Source organism: Ictalurus furcatus, chromosome 24, assembly GCF_023375685.1.
Source record: "Ictalurus furcatus strain D&B chromosome 24, Billie_1.0, whole genome shotgun sequence".
Taxonomy (NCBI): domain Eukaryota; kingdom Metazoa; phylum Chordata; class Actinopteri; order Siluriformes; family Ictaluridae; genus Ictalurus; species Ictalurus furcatus.
In genome coordinates this window covers 5273445-5290563 of record NC_071278.1, presented here as the reverse complement: position 1 = coordinate 5290563, position 17119 = coordinate 5273445, and the positions used below count along the sequence as shown (strand labels likewise).

The 17119-nt window shown below is 39.9% G+C and overlaps 1 protein-coding gene and 1 long non-coding RNA gene across 2 annotated transcripts; one reads left to right on the top strand and one right to left on the bottom strand.

Annotated features, from left to right (window-relative positions):
- Window positions 1–3645, bottom strand: sp8a (sp8 transcription factor a). Its single transcript, XM_053613463.1, has 2 exons — window positions 3148–3645; window positions 1–2678 (listed from the first exon to the last, which is right to left on the bottom strand). Exons 1-2 carry the CDS (start codon window positions 3166–3168, stop codon window positions 1350–1352), a joined length of 1350 nt encoding a protein of 449 aa, XP_053469438.1. The 5' UTR covers window positions 3169–3645; the 3' UTR covers window positions 1–1349.
- A 1495-nt stretch (window positions 3646–5140) lies between these two features.
- Window positions 5141–12290, top strand: LOC128600503 (uncharacterized). The gene is made up of 4 exons (XR_008384565.1): window positions 5141–5527; window positions 6012–6043; window positions 8447–8519; window positions 11466–12290. It is a non-coding gene; the product is annotated as an uncharacterized LOC128600503 (long non-coding RNA).
- Window positions 12291–17119: the final 4829 nt, after the last annotated feature.

The window sequence follows — 17119 nt, the reverse complement described above, 5'->3', positions numbered from 1 at the left end:
AACAACAGCAGCAGCAACAATAATCATTAGAATGACTAATGGCTCAACTATCTTGGCTTCCTTATAACGCGTTATAAAGCCTTGCATGGCAACTAACTGATAACTTATATAAAAAGAGCATATTCCAATCGTACATTTGAATTATATAAAAACAACCTTATTAATTGTGTAATTGTGTAATTGTGTTGGACGTAATTTCATTATTTTTCTTTCCTTTTTTGTTTTTAGGATTTTTCATTCCGAGTGTTGAAGTTTTCCCGAAAATCGTTTCCAAACTGAGTTTAACCCTTACAAGGACATGCTAGCATGCTTTATAAAATTCTAAATAAATAATAATAAAAAAAACAATTCGATAATAAAGTTTTATTTAACTTCTGTTTAACACACACAGCCGCAGTTCACAGAGCAACACAAATAATTTAGGATTATCCCGACTCGTTTAAGTGCTGCATCGGAGACCAAAACAAGTGAATTTCATTTGTAGTCAAACTCAATCTGACTTTATTAAGAGATATTAACCTTAAAACCAATCGTCAGTAAATACAAACACACATGCGCAATTAAATTAAACAAACAAACAAAAAAAATATTAAATAACGGGGGGGAAAAAAGATTAACAACCTGATAGAAATGCTCCTATTCTAAAATCATAAATATAAATTCAAAGTGCGACTCTGACAGACTTCAAAGTACAGCTCAAACTCGTGGATAAATAAAACTGAAAGACACTTGTATGTACAACTTTTCAGTTTGTTTTCCAGGAGAAACTGAACATGTCCCGCACTGTGGTAAATATCTGAGCAGTTTCGAGTCACAAAGAAATTAAAAACTACGGTACAATACCACACTGAGATTGGATTCTTTAAATTTGCTTGAGTATACATTTCACAAGTGTCCTAAAGGCCATTAGAGCCTTCTCTGACAACTAAGCAACATTTGATCGATTTTTGTTTTAGGCAAACACCATTCAGAGTTTTTAAAATATCAGATGTACTCAGGGTTGTCTTGCTGAGTGTATGGTGTATTTGGTTTATCATAAAATAAACCGTTTTTAAATATGAAGAGTAAAGTGCCTCAGTATAGTTAAATCAAACAAGACATCTCATAGTGAACCTAAATATATACAGTAAACATAAGGGTGTTTTTTCATTGATGTTCCACGAAGGTCTCCAGGCTTTTACACTGTAGGCTACTGGAAGTTGTCACTGCTCCCTGTCTGTGTTTATGAAGACACCTGAGACTTTTGAATAAAATATTAGATAACATTTTTTTTAAAAAGTTTTTTTGTACTGGATCGATAGAAGTAGGCGTACTGACACAGCCTTGACGCAATTTTACCATTTATTTTTTTACAAATTCAGATTGTTCAGTTGATTGAATTGTGGCCGTTCGTGCTTGCCGTCTGGACTGGATCCGTAGTGCGCAGCGTTATCCGGGGACTGACACGCAGGGCTGCCCGGCGCGCTCTGTTCACTGTCGGTGTCGCTGCCCTTTTTGCACACGCCGCCGTTCGATGCTGAGTTTTCGGTGCCGCCGGCGCTGTGTGTCTTCACATGTTTGCTGAGGTGGTCACTGCGCATGAAGCGCTTGTTGCACACGGGGCAGGCGAAGCGCTTCTCGCCGGTGTGCGTGCGCAAGTGCCTCTGGAGCTCATCGGAGCGTGTGAATCTCTTGCCGCAAAACAACCAGTTGCACACGAACGGCCTCTCGCCCGTATGCCAGCGCAAGTGAGCCTTCAGGTGAGACGTCTTGCCGTAGACTTTACCGCAGCCCGGGATGTGGCAACTGTGCAGCCCTTTGCGCCGTAGGCTCGCTCCTGCCGGTCCGAGCCGTTCAGCTTCTTGGCAGTTCGGGCAATCGCATGTCGCCCTGCCCGCATAGCGCCGCGCAGACGAGCGTGGAGAGCCCGCGAGGGTTACAGCAGGCGATGCGGTTAGGACGGCTCCGCTGGCGCCCGCCACTGAGCTTGGGCTAGAGTCCTGGTATGAGGCCGGCAATACGGGTTTGAATCCGTCCACAAGGTGCTGCCCGCCGGCGAGTAGGTGCGGCGATGAAGCAGCGCTGAACGCCGAGTGACCGAGCGCCGCCGAGTAGTCCGAGTTGTAGCCTCCTAACGGAGAATGCAGCGAGGTCTGGAGGCCGTTGGCGCCCAGCGGATTGTCGATCCAACCCGTGCCCACGTCCCACCAGGCCGATGCGCCAGCCGACGCACCCACGTCCCCAGCCGCGATGCCCGACTTGAACCAAGAGTCGTACGCGTGCGCGACGCCCATCCTCGGGTAGATGCCCTGCAGGCTGTCCACCGAAGTGTGCACTTTGGAGATGAACACTGGCTGTGAGTTCGGCTCCTGAGATCCGCCTGAGATGGACACCGAAGTCTGAAACGCGGAGTAATCGCTCCCGAAGGGGCTCCCGGACACGCTGCTGGTCGTTAGTGAGAAAGCGCTGGAAACTGGAGAACCGTTTGCGCTAAAGGTTTCTGCCAGGCCGTTTCCTCCTCGAGACGACAGACTCGACCCGAGACTGCAGCTTCCCGGAGAGCCTCGTTTCCAAGGATGGAAGCCTTTTCCAAACGACGCGCTGTCCGATATCATGGCAGATGTAGGGCTCGGACTGCCGATTTTGTTACAGGTTGCAGCCAGCATGGCTAAAGGAGTAGATCCAAACTTGGGCTCTTCCTGGAGTGATTACAGACAACAAATACAAAAACATGTTGAGCCACAGAGGGGAAAAAACGCGTGGTCTCAGAACAATATTCTAAAAATATATAATAAGGTAAAATAAGAACTTATTAAACAGAAAATTATATTATATTATATTATATTATATTATATTATATAATTATGCACGTTTTTATAAGTAGCATATTCTCTACAAATAAAACCCGACACTTTTTGTGATACATTAAACAAATTAAAATGTAATTGAACTATTGTAGAAGTATATATGTACATGTAAACATATCTCAATATATTTCTTTTCATTTATATTTTTATTACAAATGTGCAGATCGATTTCAAACTTTTGAGCGTGATCCGTGTCTTCAACTACGAGCAAGACAAACTAAATCTGGAAAAAACGAAAATACAAAAAAAAAAAAAAAAAAAAAAAATACCACTCAGAAGCAAACGGTAAACTCTTACTCACCCCTAGAAGTGAAGTTGCCATCCCAGAAGTGTCCACCTTTGAGAATACCTTTACATTTATAGACTACGCGCTTGTTCGGGTTGTTTTTTTAAAGCAGTATTGTCATACACTGTGCTCTCCGCCCCTTTCTCAGTACAGTTGTAGCTCCACTCTGCCTTTGAAGTTCCGCAGGAGTCGGCTTTCGACCAATCAGATTCGTAGAAGTCGTGACGTCATTACAGTTGACGTCTCTGCTCTTCGAGCTTCTCAACACAAGTGCAGATGTTAAAGCATACAAGTGGGCGTGGCTGCAAGGTCCGGTCATCTTTTCTGATGGGGATCCCCCCTTCTTCTCTATGAGGACCTGGAACGACTGTTTAACGCAGCATCGATTTATAAGCGAATATATCAAACCATGGCAGCCATATTCTTTTCTTATAAGGCCTATAATATTTCTAAGGGTTTTTTTTTTTTTTTTTACTAGGATGTAAACACTAATTTTTCAGCCACTATAAAACGTTTGCCACGTTTTATAGTGGCTGAAGAATTAATGCTTACATCCCAGTGAAACACCCTAGAAGTGAAAAAAAAAACAACTTTCTTTGTACCTTTCTTTGTTGATGCACTTTCAGAAACAAAGTGCTTTCCTCTATTCCCAAGTTGAATACTTTTAACTATCCAAAGTACCATCGAGGAACCTTTGTTTGTAAAACTGTGCCAGTCTATTTCTGATGCTGTGAAAAAACACCAACCAAATCTTATCATCCTTACTGACACACTCTTAGAAAAACTGTACTTTTTCTTGTCGCTGGCATGGGACCAGGGTTAGGGTTAGATATAAGGAGATATGATTTGTGCCATTTATCATTTTAATTTGTTACCTGGTGTACTTTTAATTAGCTTTTAGAGAAAATCTTTAAATGTACACCAGTGTTTTAAGGTCCAATTAGGCCCCTTAAATTATGCTCGCCTACATACTAATGGGACAACTTTAAGGGGTCTTTATATCTCAGAGTGTAAGGTGGTACCATGATCCTTTGTACATTCTTTCACCTGGAAAGGTGGTCCATTATTATGCAGATATTTTAGAATAAAGCTTTAAATGTACCTTTATGCCTTCCTAGGTAAATATACATTAGTGTAAGGACACATTATCAACAAGGAATGGTAAGTTTAGTACCCTATTTTATGAGAGTGTGTAAGTGAAGATGGTAAGATTTGGTTCTTTGCACAGCATCACTTACAAAGGTTACTCAAGGGCGCTTTGGGTGGTTAAGGGTTCATAGTTTCATTAAGGTATTCAACTTGATAAGGAAATACTGTGTTGTAGGGTTCTACATGGAATCTTTAGCTACAGGTTCTCCCCAAAGTGAAGAACCATTTAGGGTTTTTAGCATTTTTGATTGAACCTTTTTTTTCTTCTTCTATGAATGTCTGCTTTTATGTCAGTCCTCATACACGGATCCTAATAATTATGTGTAATCTGTGAAGTGGGGCTCACGGGTCATTGTGCCTTGTGAAGGCGTGGTTGACCAGCCCAAGGGGCGGAAGTGGGTGTGCACGTGGCAGGACGTGCGCGTCAAATATGAAGGGGAAAAAAATGAATGAACTTCATCCTCGTTGGCCCCATTGCTTTTCACTTCATTTACATCAAGGTGAACGTTTGGAGTATTTCATTATTTTAGACAAAGAGTTCCTCAAAAGGTTTTTAGGTCCTTTCTAAAGGAGCTCTACTTGGAAAGTTTTTTTTTTTAAAGGGGAAATCCTCTGTTGTTGAGTTCTACATAGCGTTGACAAACCAAAAAAACAAAAAACAAAAAAAAAAAACAAAAAAAAAACATATAGGTCTATGGAACCATTTTTAAGGGTGTATAATTTTCTTTGTCATGATTAGTTTATAGGTAAATGCAAATAATGTATTTATTATTATTATTATTATTATTAGTAGTAGTAGTAGTAGTAGTAGTAGTAGTAGTAATGATAATAATAATAATAGCAATAATAATAACAACAACAACAACAACAACAACAACAATAATAATAATAATAACAATAATAATAATGATGATAATAGGCTACAGAAGAAGAAGGGGGGAAAAAACAATTATATCTAAATGTAAGACTCCTGAAGTGCATGCACTGAACCGAACTGAGTCCATTAACATGCGCTGCACGCCGACAGCCTACATTTCATTTGAAATTCAAATTTAATAAAGTGGCGTGTTTTAATCACGCGTAGTTTTATTTGCATGATATGACGTGTATCCTGTCCGGGCCTGCATACGCTGTCTGACCAAGCTGGTTATTGCGAGAGAGAAAGAAACGACACAAGTCTATTAAATCCCTGTCGCTTTATCTGGATATCAGACTGGGACCAGTGAGGCCAGTACACTCTTGAGAGGTTGTAGAAAAAATGTGCGAAGATGTCGCTTTATTTTTTTATTGATATGATGACAGATTTTGTGTGTTATGTTGTCTGTGAGTTTCTAAGAATTAAAATAGTTTTGTGATAAATCATCTAGTGTAAGTGATATTTCTTATAATGATCTAAACATTCTTGTAGTTCTTAGACTCTGAAATCTGACTACGTATTTTGTCATCGTTATTTTATTACTTATATTTTCTTTGTTGCATTTTTGATCAATATAAATGTGCTGAAATAGGTCTTTAGAGCTTTAAGGTCATTTTTGGTTCCCCAAAGAATTCTTTAATGTTTTGTTCTTTAACCATTTTGTTGGGGCCACATAAAATGTTTATGTAGAAAGACTTGAGAATTGGAAATGATTCTTTAGTTCATTATCTGCTACAAAATAAGAGCCATCCTTTGTTTTAAATAATATTTTTAAGGAATGTTCTAATGAACTTTTTTGTTTGTTTGTTTCCAGGGAGACCAGAAATCCTGTACTTCAGTTTGAAGGTCTTTTCATTTATTTTCAGAAATGTTTTGTTTCGGTGTTGAATCAAGATTCAAGATATAAAAAGCTTCCTTGTACAATTAAATGTTTTGCAGTAGAAAATTATAAAGAAAATTATAAGAAAATAAAATGTTCAAACGGGTTAAATCTCATATGCAACACTTCCCCAAGTTTTTCTAGAATTGTCGGGTTTATAGCAAGTCTCTCTCTCTCTCTCTCTCTCTCTCTCTCTCTCTCTCTCTCTCTCTCTCTCTCTCTGCATGTAGTCTTTAACGATTTTCTCATGCATCTACAGTGCCATAAGGTCCCCATCATTCACCCCTGTCGCAAACTTCAAAGCCCGGTGTACAGGTTGAGCTAAACTGCAGGCCGGTCCGGAACAGATGTTCCGTCTTTTCAGCTCGTCTATTCTCACACTGATGGCGGTGGATATCGCGCTCGTGAATCCCCGTTTGAAACCTGTTCCCTTCGCGGCTTCATAATGAGCGCATTATCACGGACCAGCGCGCGCGGACAAAACGCAGCGCGATTCGCGTGCTTTCGAACAATCCTGCGGGGGAAGAAAAAAAAAACACACAAAAAAACAAATGCCCGCTTGGCTCTAATGTCAGGAAAAAATGGCAAGAGGGCGATTTAATTGCTGTTTTGATGCTGAAAAATTCTTCTAATGCAATGCAAGTTTGTGTGTGTGTGTGTGTGTGTGTGTGTGTGCGTGTGTGTGTGTGTGTGTGTAGGTGCGCGCTCTTCAGGTCATTCAAGCAGTGCGGGATTTTTAAGTAGCCTACCTCTCAAGCATAATTATATGCATGTTTTTTTATTTGTGCGTTTTCTTATTATATATTTCTTTAATTTTTTTTAGAGTTCAAATACGTATTAATTAAAAAAAATTGTTATAATGGAAGCGCGCGCTACTCAAACCGCTGTAATTACCCGCCGTGCAATTAGCTGCCTATCATAAAGAAATTAGCGGACGCAGTGTTGCGTGAAATAGCAGGCTATAAAATATCATACGAAGCCCACAAACAACACGACTCGTACAGAGATGACCAGCAAGCTCACACAGTTTAGCAGTAACAAACACACGCTGTGCTCCACACAATAAAGACTCCAAAAATCAAGCATTCGTATGTTATCTTTATTGTCTTTTCTTTTAATTAGGCTATTTTTCTTTATTATTATTATTATTATTATTATTATTATTATTATTATTATTATTATTATTATTTTACATATGTTCTCCCAGTCGGTTTTTTTTTTTTTTTTTTTTTTTTGCTTAAGGGTTTAAACATAGTTGTCAAAGCAGTCATGCGAAACCAACAGCATCCTGCAGAAAATGAGTGTTTGATAAACACTAGTGACAAAGTAGTTGGACTCCTGTATAACTGGAAATAGCAAATGTCTGAAGGCTGAATAATCCTACATCACTTAATTAGCTCTCGACACAATCATTAAAAAAAAATTTTTTTTTAAATTGTAGGCTACACAAATGATCAGATTGGATAGTTTAGATCTCACGTTGCTTTTAATGAAATTTGACTTTGAGCAACTTTCATAGACAGATCAAAATTCAGCCTAAAAATGAATCATTCATGTTTGTTTGTTTGTTGATTCTTTGTCTCGTTGTTGTTTGTTTCACTGGTGACTTTTCTAAAACTGTAAGAAAGCGAGTCAGTGTTTTGAAATCATTCCACCTCTAGGAAGCTAATTATTTAATTTATAAAAGCTTCAGAAAACTTTCCCGCATCACGCATTTTTTCCCCTTCTGTATTATAACATTTTCTCAGACCCACAGCTCATAAATATTTTTATATATATATATATATATATATATATATATATATATATATATATATATATATATATATATATATATATAAAAGTGCTTCTTCCTCTTACAGAAACTTGCACGTGAATGATGCACACACATTTTTATGGTCAAATGTCAATCAGCTCCCAACCCCCTCCCCGCACCCCCGCACCCCAACCTCAACCCCAACCAGGACATAGCCTGAGTAAATGCACCTTTATGTTTTGTGTTTATGTTCACGTGATCACATATTACTCAGATAATTACATGCGGAAAAAGGTTTCATCTCGTGAAATATTTGTTGTCCCCCCCCCCTCCCCCCGTGCTTTTACAAGCACACCACAAAACAAAAATAAAATAGAAAATTAAAATCACAAACATTTAATACGTTTATTTAATATCGATAACGTTTATAAGCTATTTAATAAGGTTCAGGGGGCATGGCCACATGGGTTGGCACAGGGTGGCCTTGAAATAAGCATTGCCACCCTAATGACAATCCCAATTCTGACCTGTCTCTGAGATTTATAGCTCAACTGCAGTTCATGTACAGTGCAGCTCATGTTGATTTAACTCATCACTGTAATATTGTGGGCAGTTTGACCTTCATTGATCATGACGAATCACAGTGAAGAGACAGGAGATACAGGTCATGGAGAAACAGCCTAATGGTAGGATTATTTTTTATCATGTTATTTTGTTTATATTAATTGAACTATAAAATGTTTCAAAATTGTGAGTAGTGTTGCTGCTTCACAGCTCCAGGGTCCTGGGTTTAATCCCGAGCTCAGTTTACTGTCTGTGCAGAGTTTCACTTGTTCTCTCTGTGTTTGTGTGGGTTTCTTTGGAGTTCTCCAGTTTCTTTCCACATGCCAAAAAACATATCAGTAGATGGATGCACTAAATCGCCCCAAGTGTGGATGTGTGAGTGAATGTGTGTGTGCATGATGACCTGCGATGGACTGGTGTCCCAGCCAGGGTGTTTTCTTCCACCTGACCAGGATAAAGTGGTAATTGAAGATGAACGAACGAACGAATGAATCTTTATTCAGATCGGATTCTTTATCCTGTTGGTCTAATTGCAATTTGTCAGAGGTTTTGATAAGTAATTATTAATAATCTAATTAGTAACCTCTTAATTACCATGCATTTTCAATGGAGCCTACTGTATATCAGGAAATGACATTAAATTACTAAGGAACATTATTATTATTATTATTATTATTACTATTGTTATTATTATTATTATTAATATTATGATGACAACCCAGTGTTATTTGGTGTACTGATGAAATCCCACAATGCACTGCAACAGGTCATAGTCCAAATGACACAGTGTTCCTAACACATTCTAAAATTTATTACTTTCTACATTCTTTTGGTGCAGGATTTTTCTTATTACCTTCTAAACAGGAAGTCCGTGTTTAATTCTGCCTCACTTCATAAACAACACCGTGAACACACTAGCATATTTTACTTTACCATTGATATTGCAGTATTTTGACACACTACTTAGTATGAAAGTTTCATATTGTGTCAATCGCCTCTTTTAAATGGTGTTCGGCGGCCTGACCTGTTTCTGTGTGTTCTCAGTCTGCTCTCAGACAGAAACAGGGTTTGCAGCTGTGTCAGCATGTGTAAGCAAGTGTAAATGTGTGTGTGTGTGTGTGTGTGTGAGGAGGAGATGGACCGACAGCTTCCTGTAATTATCCTCTTGAGAGGCCTTGTTTCTCGTCCCGGGGACATAATGGCGGAAGTTATTCACTGTCTATCATCGGCGGAGAGAGGGAGTGATGCGTAAGGAATGAGACGAAGGATAAAAAAAAAAGTGTCAGCCTGACGACTCAGCTCATGGAGCGATAAGGAGTGGCCACATATCATATTCACGAAGGCTATCTGTCAGTATAAAGTGTGATGTAAGGGCAGATATCATTCAATATACAGGGAGCTACTGTACCTAGAGATGAAATTTGCTTGGAGCGTGCTAATGAACACCTTTCATGGCATCCAACGATGATTTATTTCATCCTCTGCTTCGGAACAGCTTTTCTCTTTTGCATTTGGACAACTTTGGAGGGAGCAAACAAACTTATAGAGAAGCAGTCTCTTAATTCTTCCAGGCTTCATTCCTATATTGAATGGAACGACAGTATCGTTTGATTAGAGTGAGAGACACCTCCTGTGTCCTGTCTGTGTTGGCCCCGAGTGAATAAACAGGCTTCCACCGGAGAGCTACAGTGATTTAATTAGAGTTCCGAGCAGCAGATTTCCCAGAGGAGAAAAGACACTCACTCTCTCACTCTCTCTCTCTCTCTTTCTCTCTCTCTCTTTCTCTCTCTCTCGATTTGTCATATATTAACCGGGATGTGTATTGTTTTTAATCAGACAGTAGCCTTTAGTGGAGGTGATAATTTATACTGGATTGATTTATACAGGATTGACCAGGACTGAAGATGGCTAATCTGGGTAGAATGGTGAAAACGTGGTCACGGGGGGTCACAGGGGTCAGGAATTATCAGCTGAGGGTGTGTGTAGTGCAGGTAATGTAATTACTGCTACAACCAGGTCTCATACACACACACACACACACACACACACACACACACACACACAGGCATAGAGTTAAATGAAAAACCCACCCTGAGCGACTTGTATGTCAATCTTTATTAATTAACATTAACACCTTTATTAATGAACCTCTTCAACTGCATCCAAGATTTACAGTATATTATTTTAATGAAATTCCCAGCTGACCTTTTGAGTTTAAACTTCTTTCATCGACATCTTCGTCTATTTTCATTTTGGTTAACCCTTTTTCGTACACTATCCACAATGCCATTCGACCTGCTGATAGCGGTGCCAGTGGGATTTATTCCTAGCTTCATTTACCTCTAAAAAGAGCGATGCAGCAGAGCTTTAGAGCCTTCTTCTGTCCAGCTCTCTTTTACCTCACTCATCTGTACCCTCTGCTCAAACAGACCAGCTTCCAAAGCTTCAACATGCAGTCTAATACCTCCATCAATCTCAAAGATAGCTAACTATCTGAGCTGAGTCTCTGCTGTAAGTAAGAGCAACTGCGCTTTATAGCTACCTTGCATTCAGGAACATTGAGTCTTTTTGTGCTTTTGAGTTTTTGAGCTCTCAGGCAAGATCTTTAACTCTGATGTGAATCCATGAGTGACTTTATGCATCACATTTGCAGTATTAATACAAGTAAAATAGAAATCTAGTGCATTTTAGGTAGGCCTAACCTAATTTTTAGGTTTGTTTGGGCAGGTACGAACCACAAGCTCTCTGAGCTCACCCGAGAGTAGTGGTCACAGTCCACTTCCATGGAAAGCCGTATATTTTGACTGCAGTGGAACTATAATTCAAGCCTGTTTCGGTCCAATTGCAGGAACATGCTGTTTATTAAGGATTTTAGGCAGCAGGGTTTTTTTTGTTTTTTTTTTGACGTGCAAGCTGCTTAACTGAGTGCCAGAGTCTGTATAGTGCAAGAAGTAGAATATTCTGTATATCTGGGCTGAAGAACATGAACAGCCTGCCTATTAAACCTGAGTATACAATGCAATGGAAAAATGACCTTGAAAAGTATGTTTTCTTTTCTGTCTCTAAAGGAAACATCTCAACATATTAACTGATTCAGAATGCAGAAGCACGCCTCGCCTTCAACCAGCCCATGTAACCCATGTAACACCCCTCTTCATCTCCCTCCACTGGCTTCCTGTAGCCGCCCGTATCAAATTCAAGGCCTTGATGCTCACCTACAAGACCTTGTCTGGAACAGCACCCTCCTACCTCAACACTCTCCTTGAGGCTTACATGCCCTCACGCAATCTGCGATCAATTAAAAACTGACGCTTAGTAGTGCCTACTCAGTGTGGCTCAAGGTCGCTTTCCAGAACCTTCACACTAAATATCTCTCAGTGGTGGAATGAACTTCCAACCTCAATCCGGACCACAGAATCTCTCACCATCTTCAAAAAACAGCTAATGACCCACCTCTTCTGTGGACACATAACTAACCCCTAAAATGCCAACCCCACATTATCCTTTTTTATAATATTAATAATAATAAAAACCTTACTCTCATACACCTCTACTCTGCGCACTTTGCTTTCCTAGAACTCAATTAAAGATCTTGTACAGTAGCACTACTTGTATTGTTCTCCACTTGATTTATCGCTTTGCTTGTATTTCATCATTTGTAAGTCGCTTTAGATAAAAGCGTCTTCTAAATGAATAACTGTAAACTGTAAAGTAGACTACTTTCAAATATTATATTTCTAAGTTTAGAATGTCTAAATATGAAAATATTGCCATTTCTATTCAGAGGATGATTCCGGGAGTAATTCCCCTTATTACTTTCCACCGTTCTATTGTTTTAAGCCCAATCTGGCATCATTTTCATAAATCAGCATCACATGCACTGAGAGTTTTAACTTCCTATGATAGTTAGTGTTAACACTCTTCTTCGATTTGAATATTTTCTTTGCGTTATCACGACAGTCTGCATGTTCCACTCCTGCGTATTCCACCACGCTGGGCAAAATAGCACAGGAAATCAACTTCCTTTCATTAGATACACATTTTTGAGATATTTAAAGAAGAGAAGACTTAAAGACAAATAATCAACGCTGGGATGGTGCGATGGACCAGAGTTCCTGTAACCACAGTGTAACAGTACATCCTGAATATTCTGCTGTATTCCTCTGCACCTCAGATTTATACGTTTTGATTTATTTATTAAAGAACAACACATCATCAATAACAACACGTCTGATCTGTTTATAATTATAAATAACGTGTAACCTCAGCATGCCTCTTTTTTACATTAATAAGGAAAAAAAGAGTAATTAAATAAGATTTTTTCTCATTTTCTCATTTCTTTTCATATTTAGATTGAATTGCATACATTTTAAGCAAATCATTTTTTAGTATGTAACTTAAAGGTAACAAAGATATGCTAAGTATACAGTTCACAAAACAAACCTAACCTGAGAGTTTTAAAATGATTGATTTGTTTATTATTTACTACTCTTTATGTGTGAAATCGAATGAGTTCAAATAGGAAACAAACTAGAAGATCAGATTTGAACTTAATCAAACAGACAAATAGATTTTTTTTTAAAGCGTCCAAAGTCACTGTAGTAACGAGTGTCTGTTAAATAAATGAGTGTATAACCAGTTTGTTGATTTAATTACACCATTCTGAGGCAAGCAGGTCACAGTGTAAAATATTATGAGGTCCCTATACCACACACACACACACACACACACACACACACACACACACACACACACACACACACAGGTCAGTGGGCTTGTGCCACAGCTAGTTAACCTTTGTGTGTGTGTGTGTGTGTGTGTGTGTGTGTGTGTGTGTGTGCACTCCTTATCATTCAGACTGAATCACTGAGGTACTGCAGGGAATTATAGGTCAGCTCTGACAATCATAGGTCCAATCATAAGGAGATCATCCCAATCAGCAGCCTTGTCTCACCGTAGACCCAACAAATGCTGGCACTGCCATCAACAAGCGTAAATTGAGTTTGTATAGGGGCAGAGGTGAGTGGTGTGTTCAAGGGGACGAGAGATGGTGGACAAGGAGGATACAAGGTGTGAATAGGGAAGTATGGATTGAGGAATGTCTTTATTGGAAGATATTGAAGTATTTGAGTATGTTTAATAATGGAAATAAAAGTGATTGAGCTGTGTAAACACTAGAAATACTAAAAAAAAAAAAACTAGTTTTCAAGGCAGGTGTGTGTGTGTGTGTGTGTGTGTGTGTGTGTGATTCTGGTTTAATCACAGCTTTCCCTCAGCCCTTATTGAAAATCGGCCCGTGGAAGATGTTAGCGCCGGCCATCCAAGGTTAAATGGAATTGCAGTTTGTCAGAATTTCTCTGTGCAGTGTGAGAATGAGAGAGAGAAATAAACAGAGAGAGAGAGAGAAAGAGAGAGAGAGAGAGAGAGAGAGGTGCTTCCCTCACCAGACCAGTGATGAATGCCGAGAGCGATCAACACAAGAGCTTCATTAAGCCATACATCACAGGGGCAATTTAACATGTCTTCACATCTGCTGTCTCTCATCCCCCCATCATCCACTCTGTGTGTGTGTGTGTGTGTGTGTGTGTGTGAGAGAGAGAGAGAGAGAGAGAGAGAGGGAGGGAGGGTGAATAAGAGAGATTCTCTCCATGGTCTTGGCTGTCAGCAGGCAGAGATATTTATCCATGGTGGCATCAACGAGCCTTCGTGTGTGTGTTGACACGGGGCTTTTGGTCTGTTTGTGAAAGCAAGCAAGAGTCTCTCTCTCTCTCTCTCTCTCTCTCTCTCTCTCTAACACACACACACACATACACACACATACACACACACACGCACACATGCAGCTAATAGTGTGTTGCTAATCTATGACTACGTTAGAATGAGTGTGTGTGTGTGTGTGTGTGTGTGTGTGTGTGTGTGGTCAACTCTGTCAACTTCATGTTGTCAGCTGCACTGTTCAAAGCCACTGATCTGCACTACCAGTGAAATAGAGAACGTTTCTGGTTTCATGTTGCCTCATTCACATGTCGGCCATTTTGTTTGCTGTTATGAGGGAATGCAGTCACTCCTGTTTCAGAAAAGTGGACCAAACACTATTCACAAAGACTATTCAAGGATGGGAATGTGTGGCAGTTTTGATGTTATAGTGTCTGCACCAATGGAAACTTTCACTTAATTACTTATGTAAAAACAAACAAACAAACAAACAAAAAACTAAAAGTGCCAAACTATTTGGTTTAGTATAGGTATAGTATTAGCATTGCTACAGTTAATTGACACTAACTGTTGAATATAAACCTGACCCACATTTTTCCACTTGTACACACACACACACACACACACACACACACCAGGTCACATGTTATGAATGTTATTATGTGTGTGTGTGTGTGTTTAGAGCACCTGGAGATTTCCCCAGTGTGCATCATGTACATTAGACTGTCACTCAGCTCCTCTTCTAACCATCTGGGTGCTGACACTGACACAGTGCCAAACGTTACCCCCCCCCCCCCCCCCCACACACACACACACCCACACACACACATTTGATCTAGTGCCCCACCTTCTCGGCCAGTAAAATGTTGCGACTGAGACGTAGATAACTTCAGAGAGTTGCATGAAATCTGTCAGTGCAGAAATCACACAGTATTTTCTGATCCAATCTCTATCTCTGTTACCACAAACAAAACATGTTTCCCTCTTCTGCATGAAAGAAAGAAAGAAAGAAAGAAAGAAAGAATTAACCAACTAACAATACAAGAGCTCAGCTTTTTAATTCTGTCGTGAGTTTTTACAACATGCTAAGTAGCATTACTAGCTATACAATAATCGAGCTAGCATTGCAACAAGGGGCTATCAAAAGAGTGCAAACAGCTAGCTAGCAAATATCTCCAGAAAATGGTGTCATGTTTTGTCACAATTGACAATGAGCTCATAGCTTGGTTTCATTTCAATACCTGTCTCCGTCCCTGTCCTTTCATTGCCCTGTCATTGCTTTGTTGCCTGCTTGTGTCTTTGTTTACTTTTGATTGTAGTTTTTAGTTTGTCTCCTTTATCCCCTGTTGTGTAACTGTATCAATGCGAAGTCTTAAAGTACTATTTTGTTGAGTATTTCCTCGAGAGCCCTGTTTTCTTGTTTTGCCGTTCGACTCTTGCCTGTATGTTGTCACTGATTACAGATTATCCTTGTTTGGATTACTGGAATATCACTTTGGTTGCTAAACATAAACTGCTAAGTTGCTAACTAACTATATATGTTTAATAGTAAGTATTTAGAAGAATAATGTATTAAATAAGTAAGTAGTACTTTGAGATGCTGTCACTGTAGTGGCACAAAAAAAAGCACCTTGACATCACAACTTAGATGCAATATACAAGCATAATTTCTAAGAATGATGTCAAAGGGTCTGATTTGGCCATCACACCATCAATGAATGTTAACTATATGACTATATAATACTCACGCCTCTACTCTGTGTGCACAGAGTTTGCATGTTTTCCCTGTGCTTCAGGGATTTCCACTGGGTTTCCTCCCCGAGTCCAAAGACAAAGTGTCCATAGTGTGTGAATGGGTGTGTGAGTGTGTGTGCGATTGTGCCCTGCAATGGGCTGGCACCACATAAAGGGTGTCCCCTGCCTTTATCCTAGCCTCCTAGGATAAAGAGGCTACCCACGACCCTGTGTAGGATAAGTGATACAGAATATGGATGGATGGATGGATGGATGGATGGATTGCTGGATGGATGGATGGATGACTGGCTGGATGGATGGATGAATGGATGGATGGATGGATGGTTGGCTGGATGGAAGGACGGATGGATTGATGGACGGATGGATGGATGGAAGGATGGATGGATTGATGGATGGACGGACGGACGGACAGGCTGACGGACAGACGGGCGGACGGACGGATTGATTGATGGATGGATGGATGGATTGCTGGATGGATGGATGGATGACTGGCTGGATGGATGGATGGATGGATGGATGGAAGGATGGATGGAAGGATGGTTGGCTGGATGGACGGATGGATGGATTGATGGATGGACGGACGGACGGACGGGCTGACGGACAGATGGGCGAACGGACGGATTGATTGATGGATGGATGGATGGACAGATGGATGGATGGACGGATGGACGGACGGACGGACTGATGGATGGATGGATGGATGGATGGATGGACTGATGGATGGATGATGGATGGATGGATGGATGGACGGATGGATGGATGGATGGACGGATGGTTGGATAAATGGATAGACTATACAACACAAATTCAATATTACTACTGTTACACACTAGGGTCTGATGATGAGGAAGTCCTATTGAAGCTTCTTATGGAATTTTATCCAACTTTCCATCGCTAGAATTAATACAGTACAAAATTGTGCTTTTGTGGTTTTCTCTGATCACACACACACACACACACACACACACACACACACACACACACACACACACACACACTTCCAGTGGTAACACACAACCACAAATTTGTCCCATCTCTGAACTGACTTGGAGCTCAATTTCTAAAAATTGAGCAAATAACTGTTTTTACAAAATTATGTGTTTGGTGTAAACCTTAGACTTCCATTATAAGTGAATTTGGAGTAAATATGTCACTACATATTCCCACTACATGCAAATGTAGTTGAAATTATTATTGTTTTCATCACACACACACACACACACACACACACACACACACACACACCCACACA

Bases quoted from the DNA above. Each gene is read 5' to 3' on its own strand.
- sp8a (XM_053613463.1), bottom strand. From the start codon at position 3,168: ATGGCAACTTCACTTCTAGGG. The intron at 2,679-3,147 runs GTGAGTAAGAGT...TAATCACTCCAG, and splicing joins TGGCAACTTCACTTCTAGGG to GAAGAGCCCAAGTTTGGATC.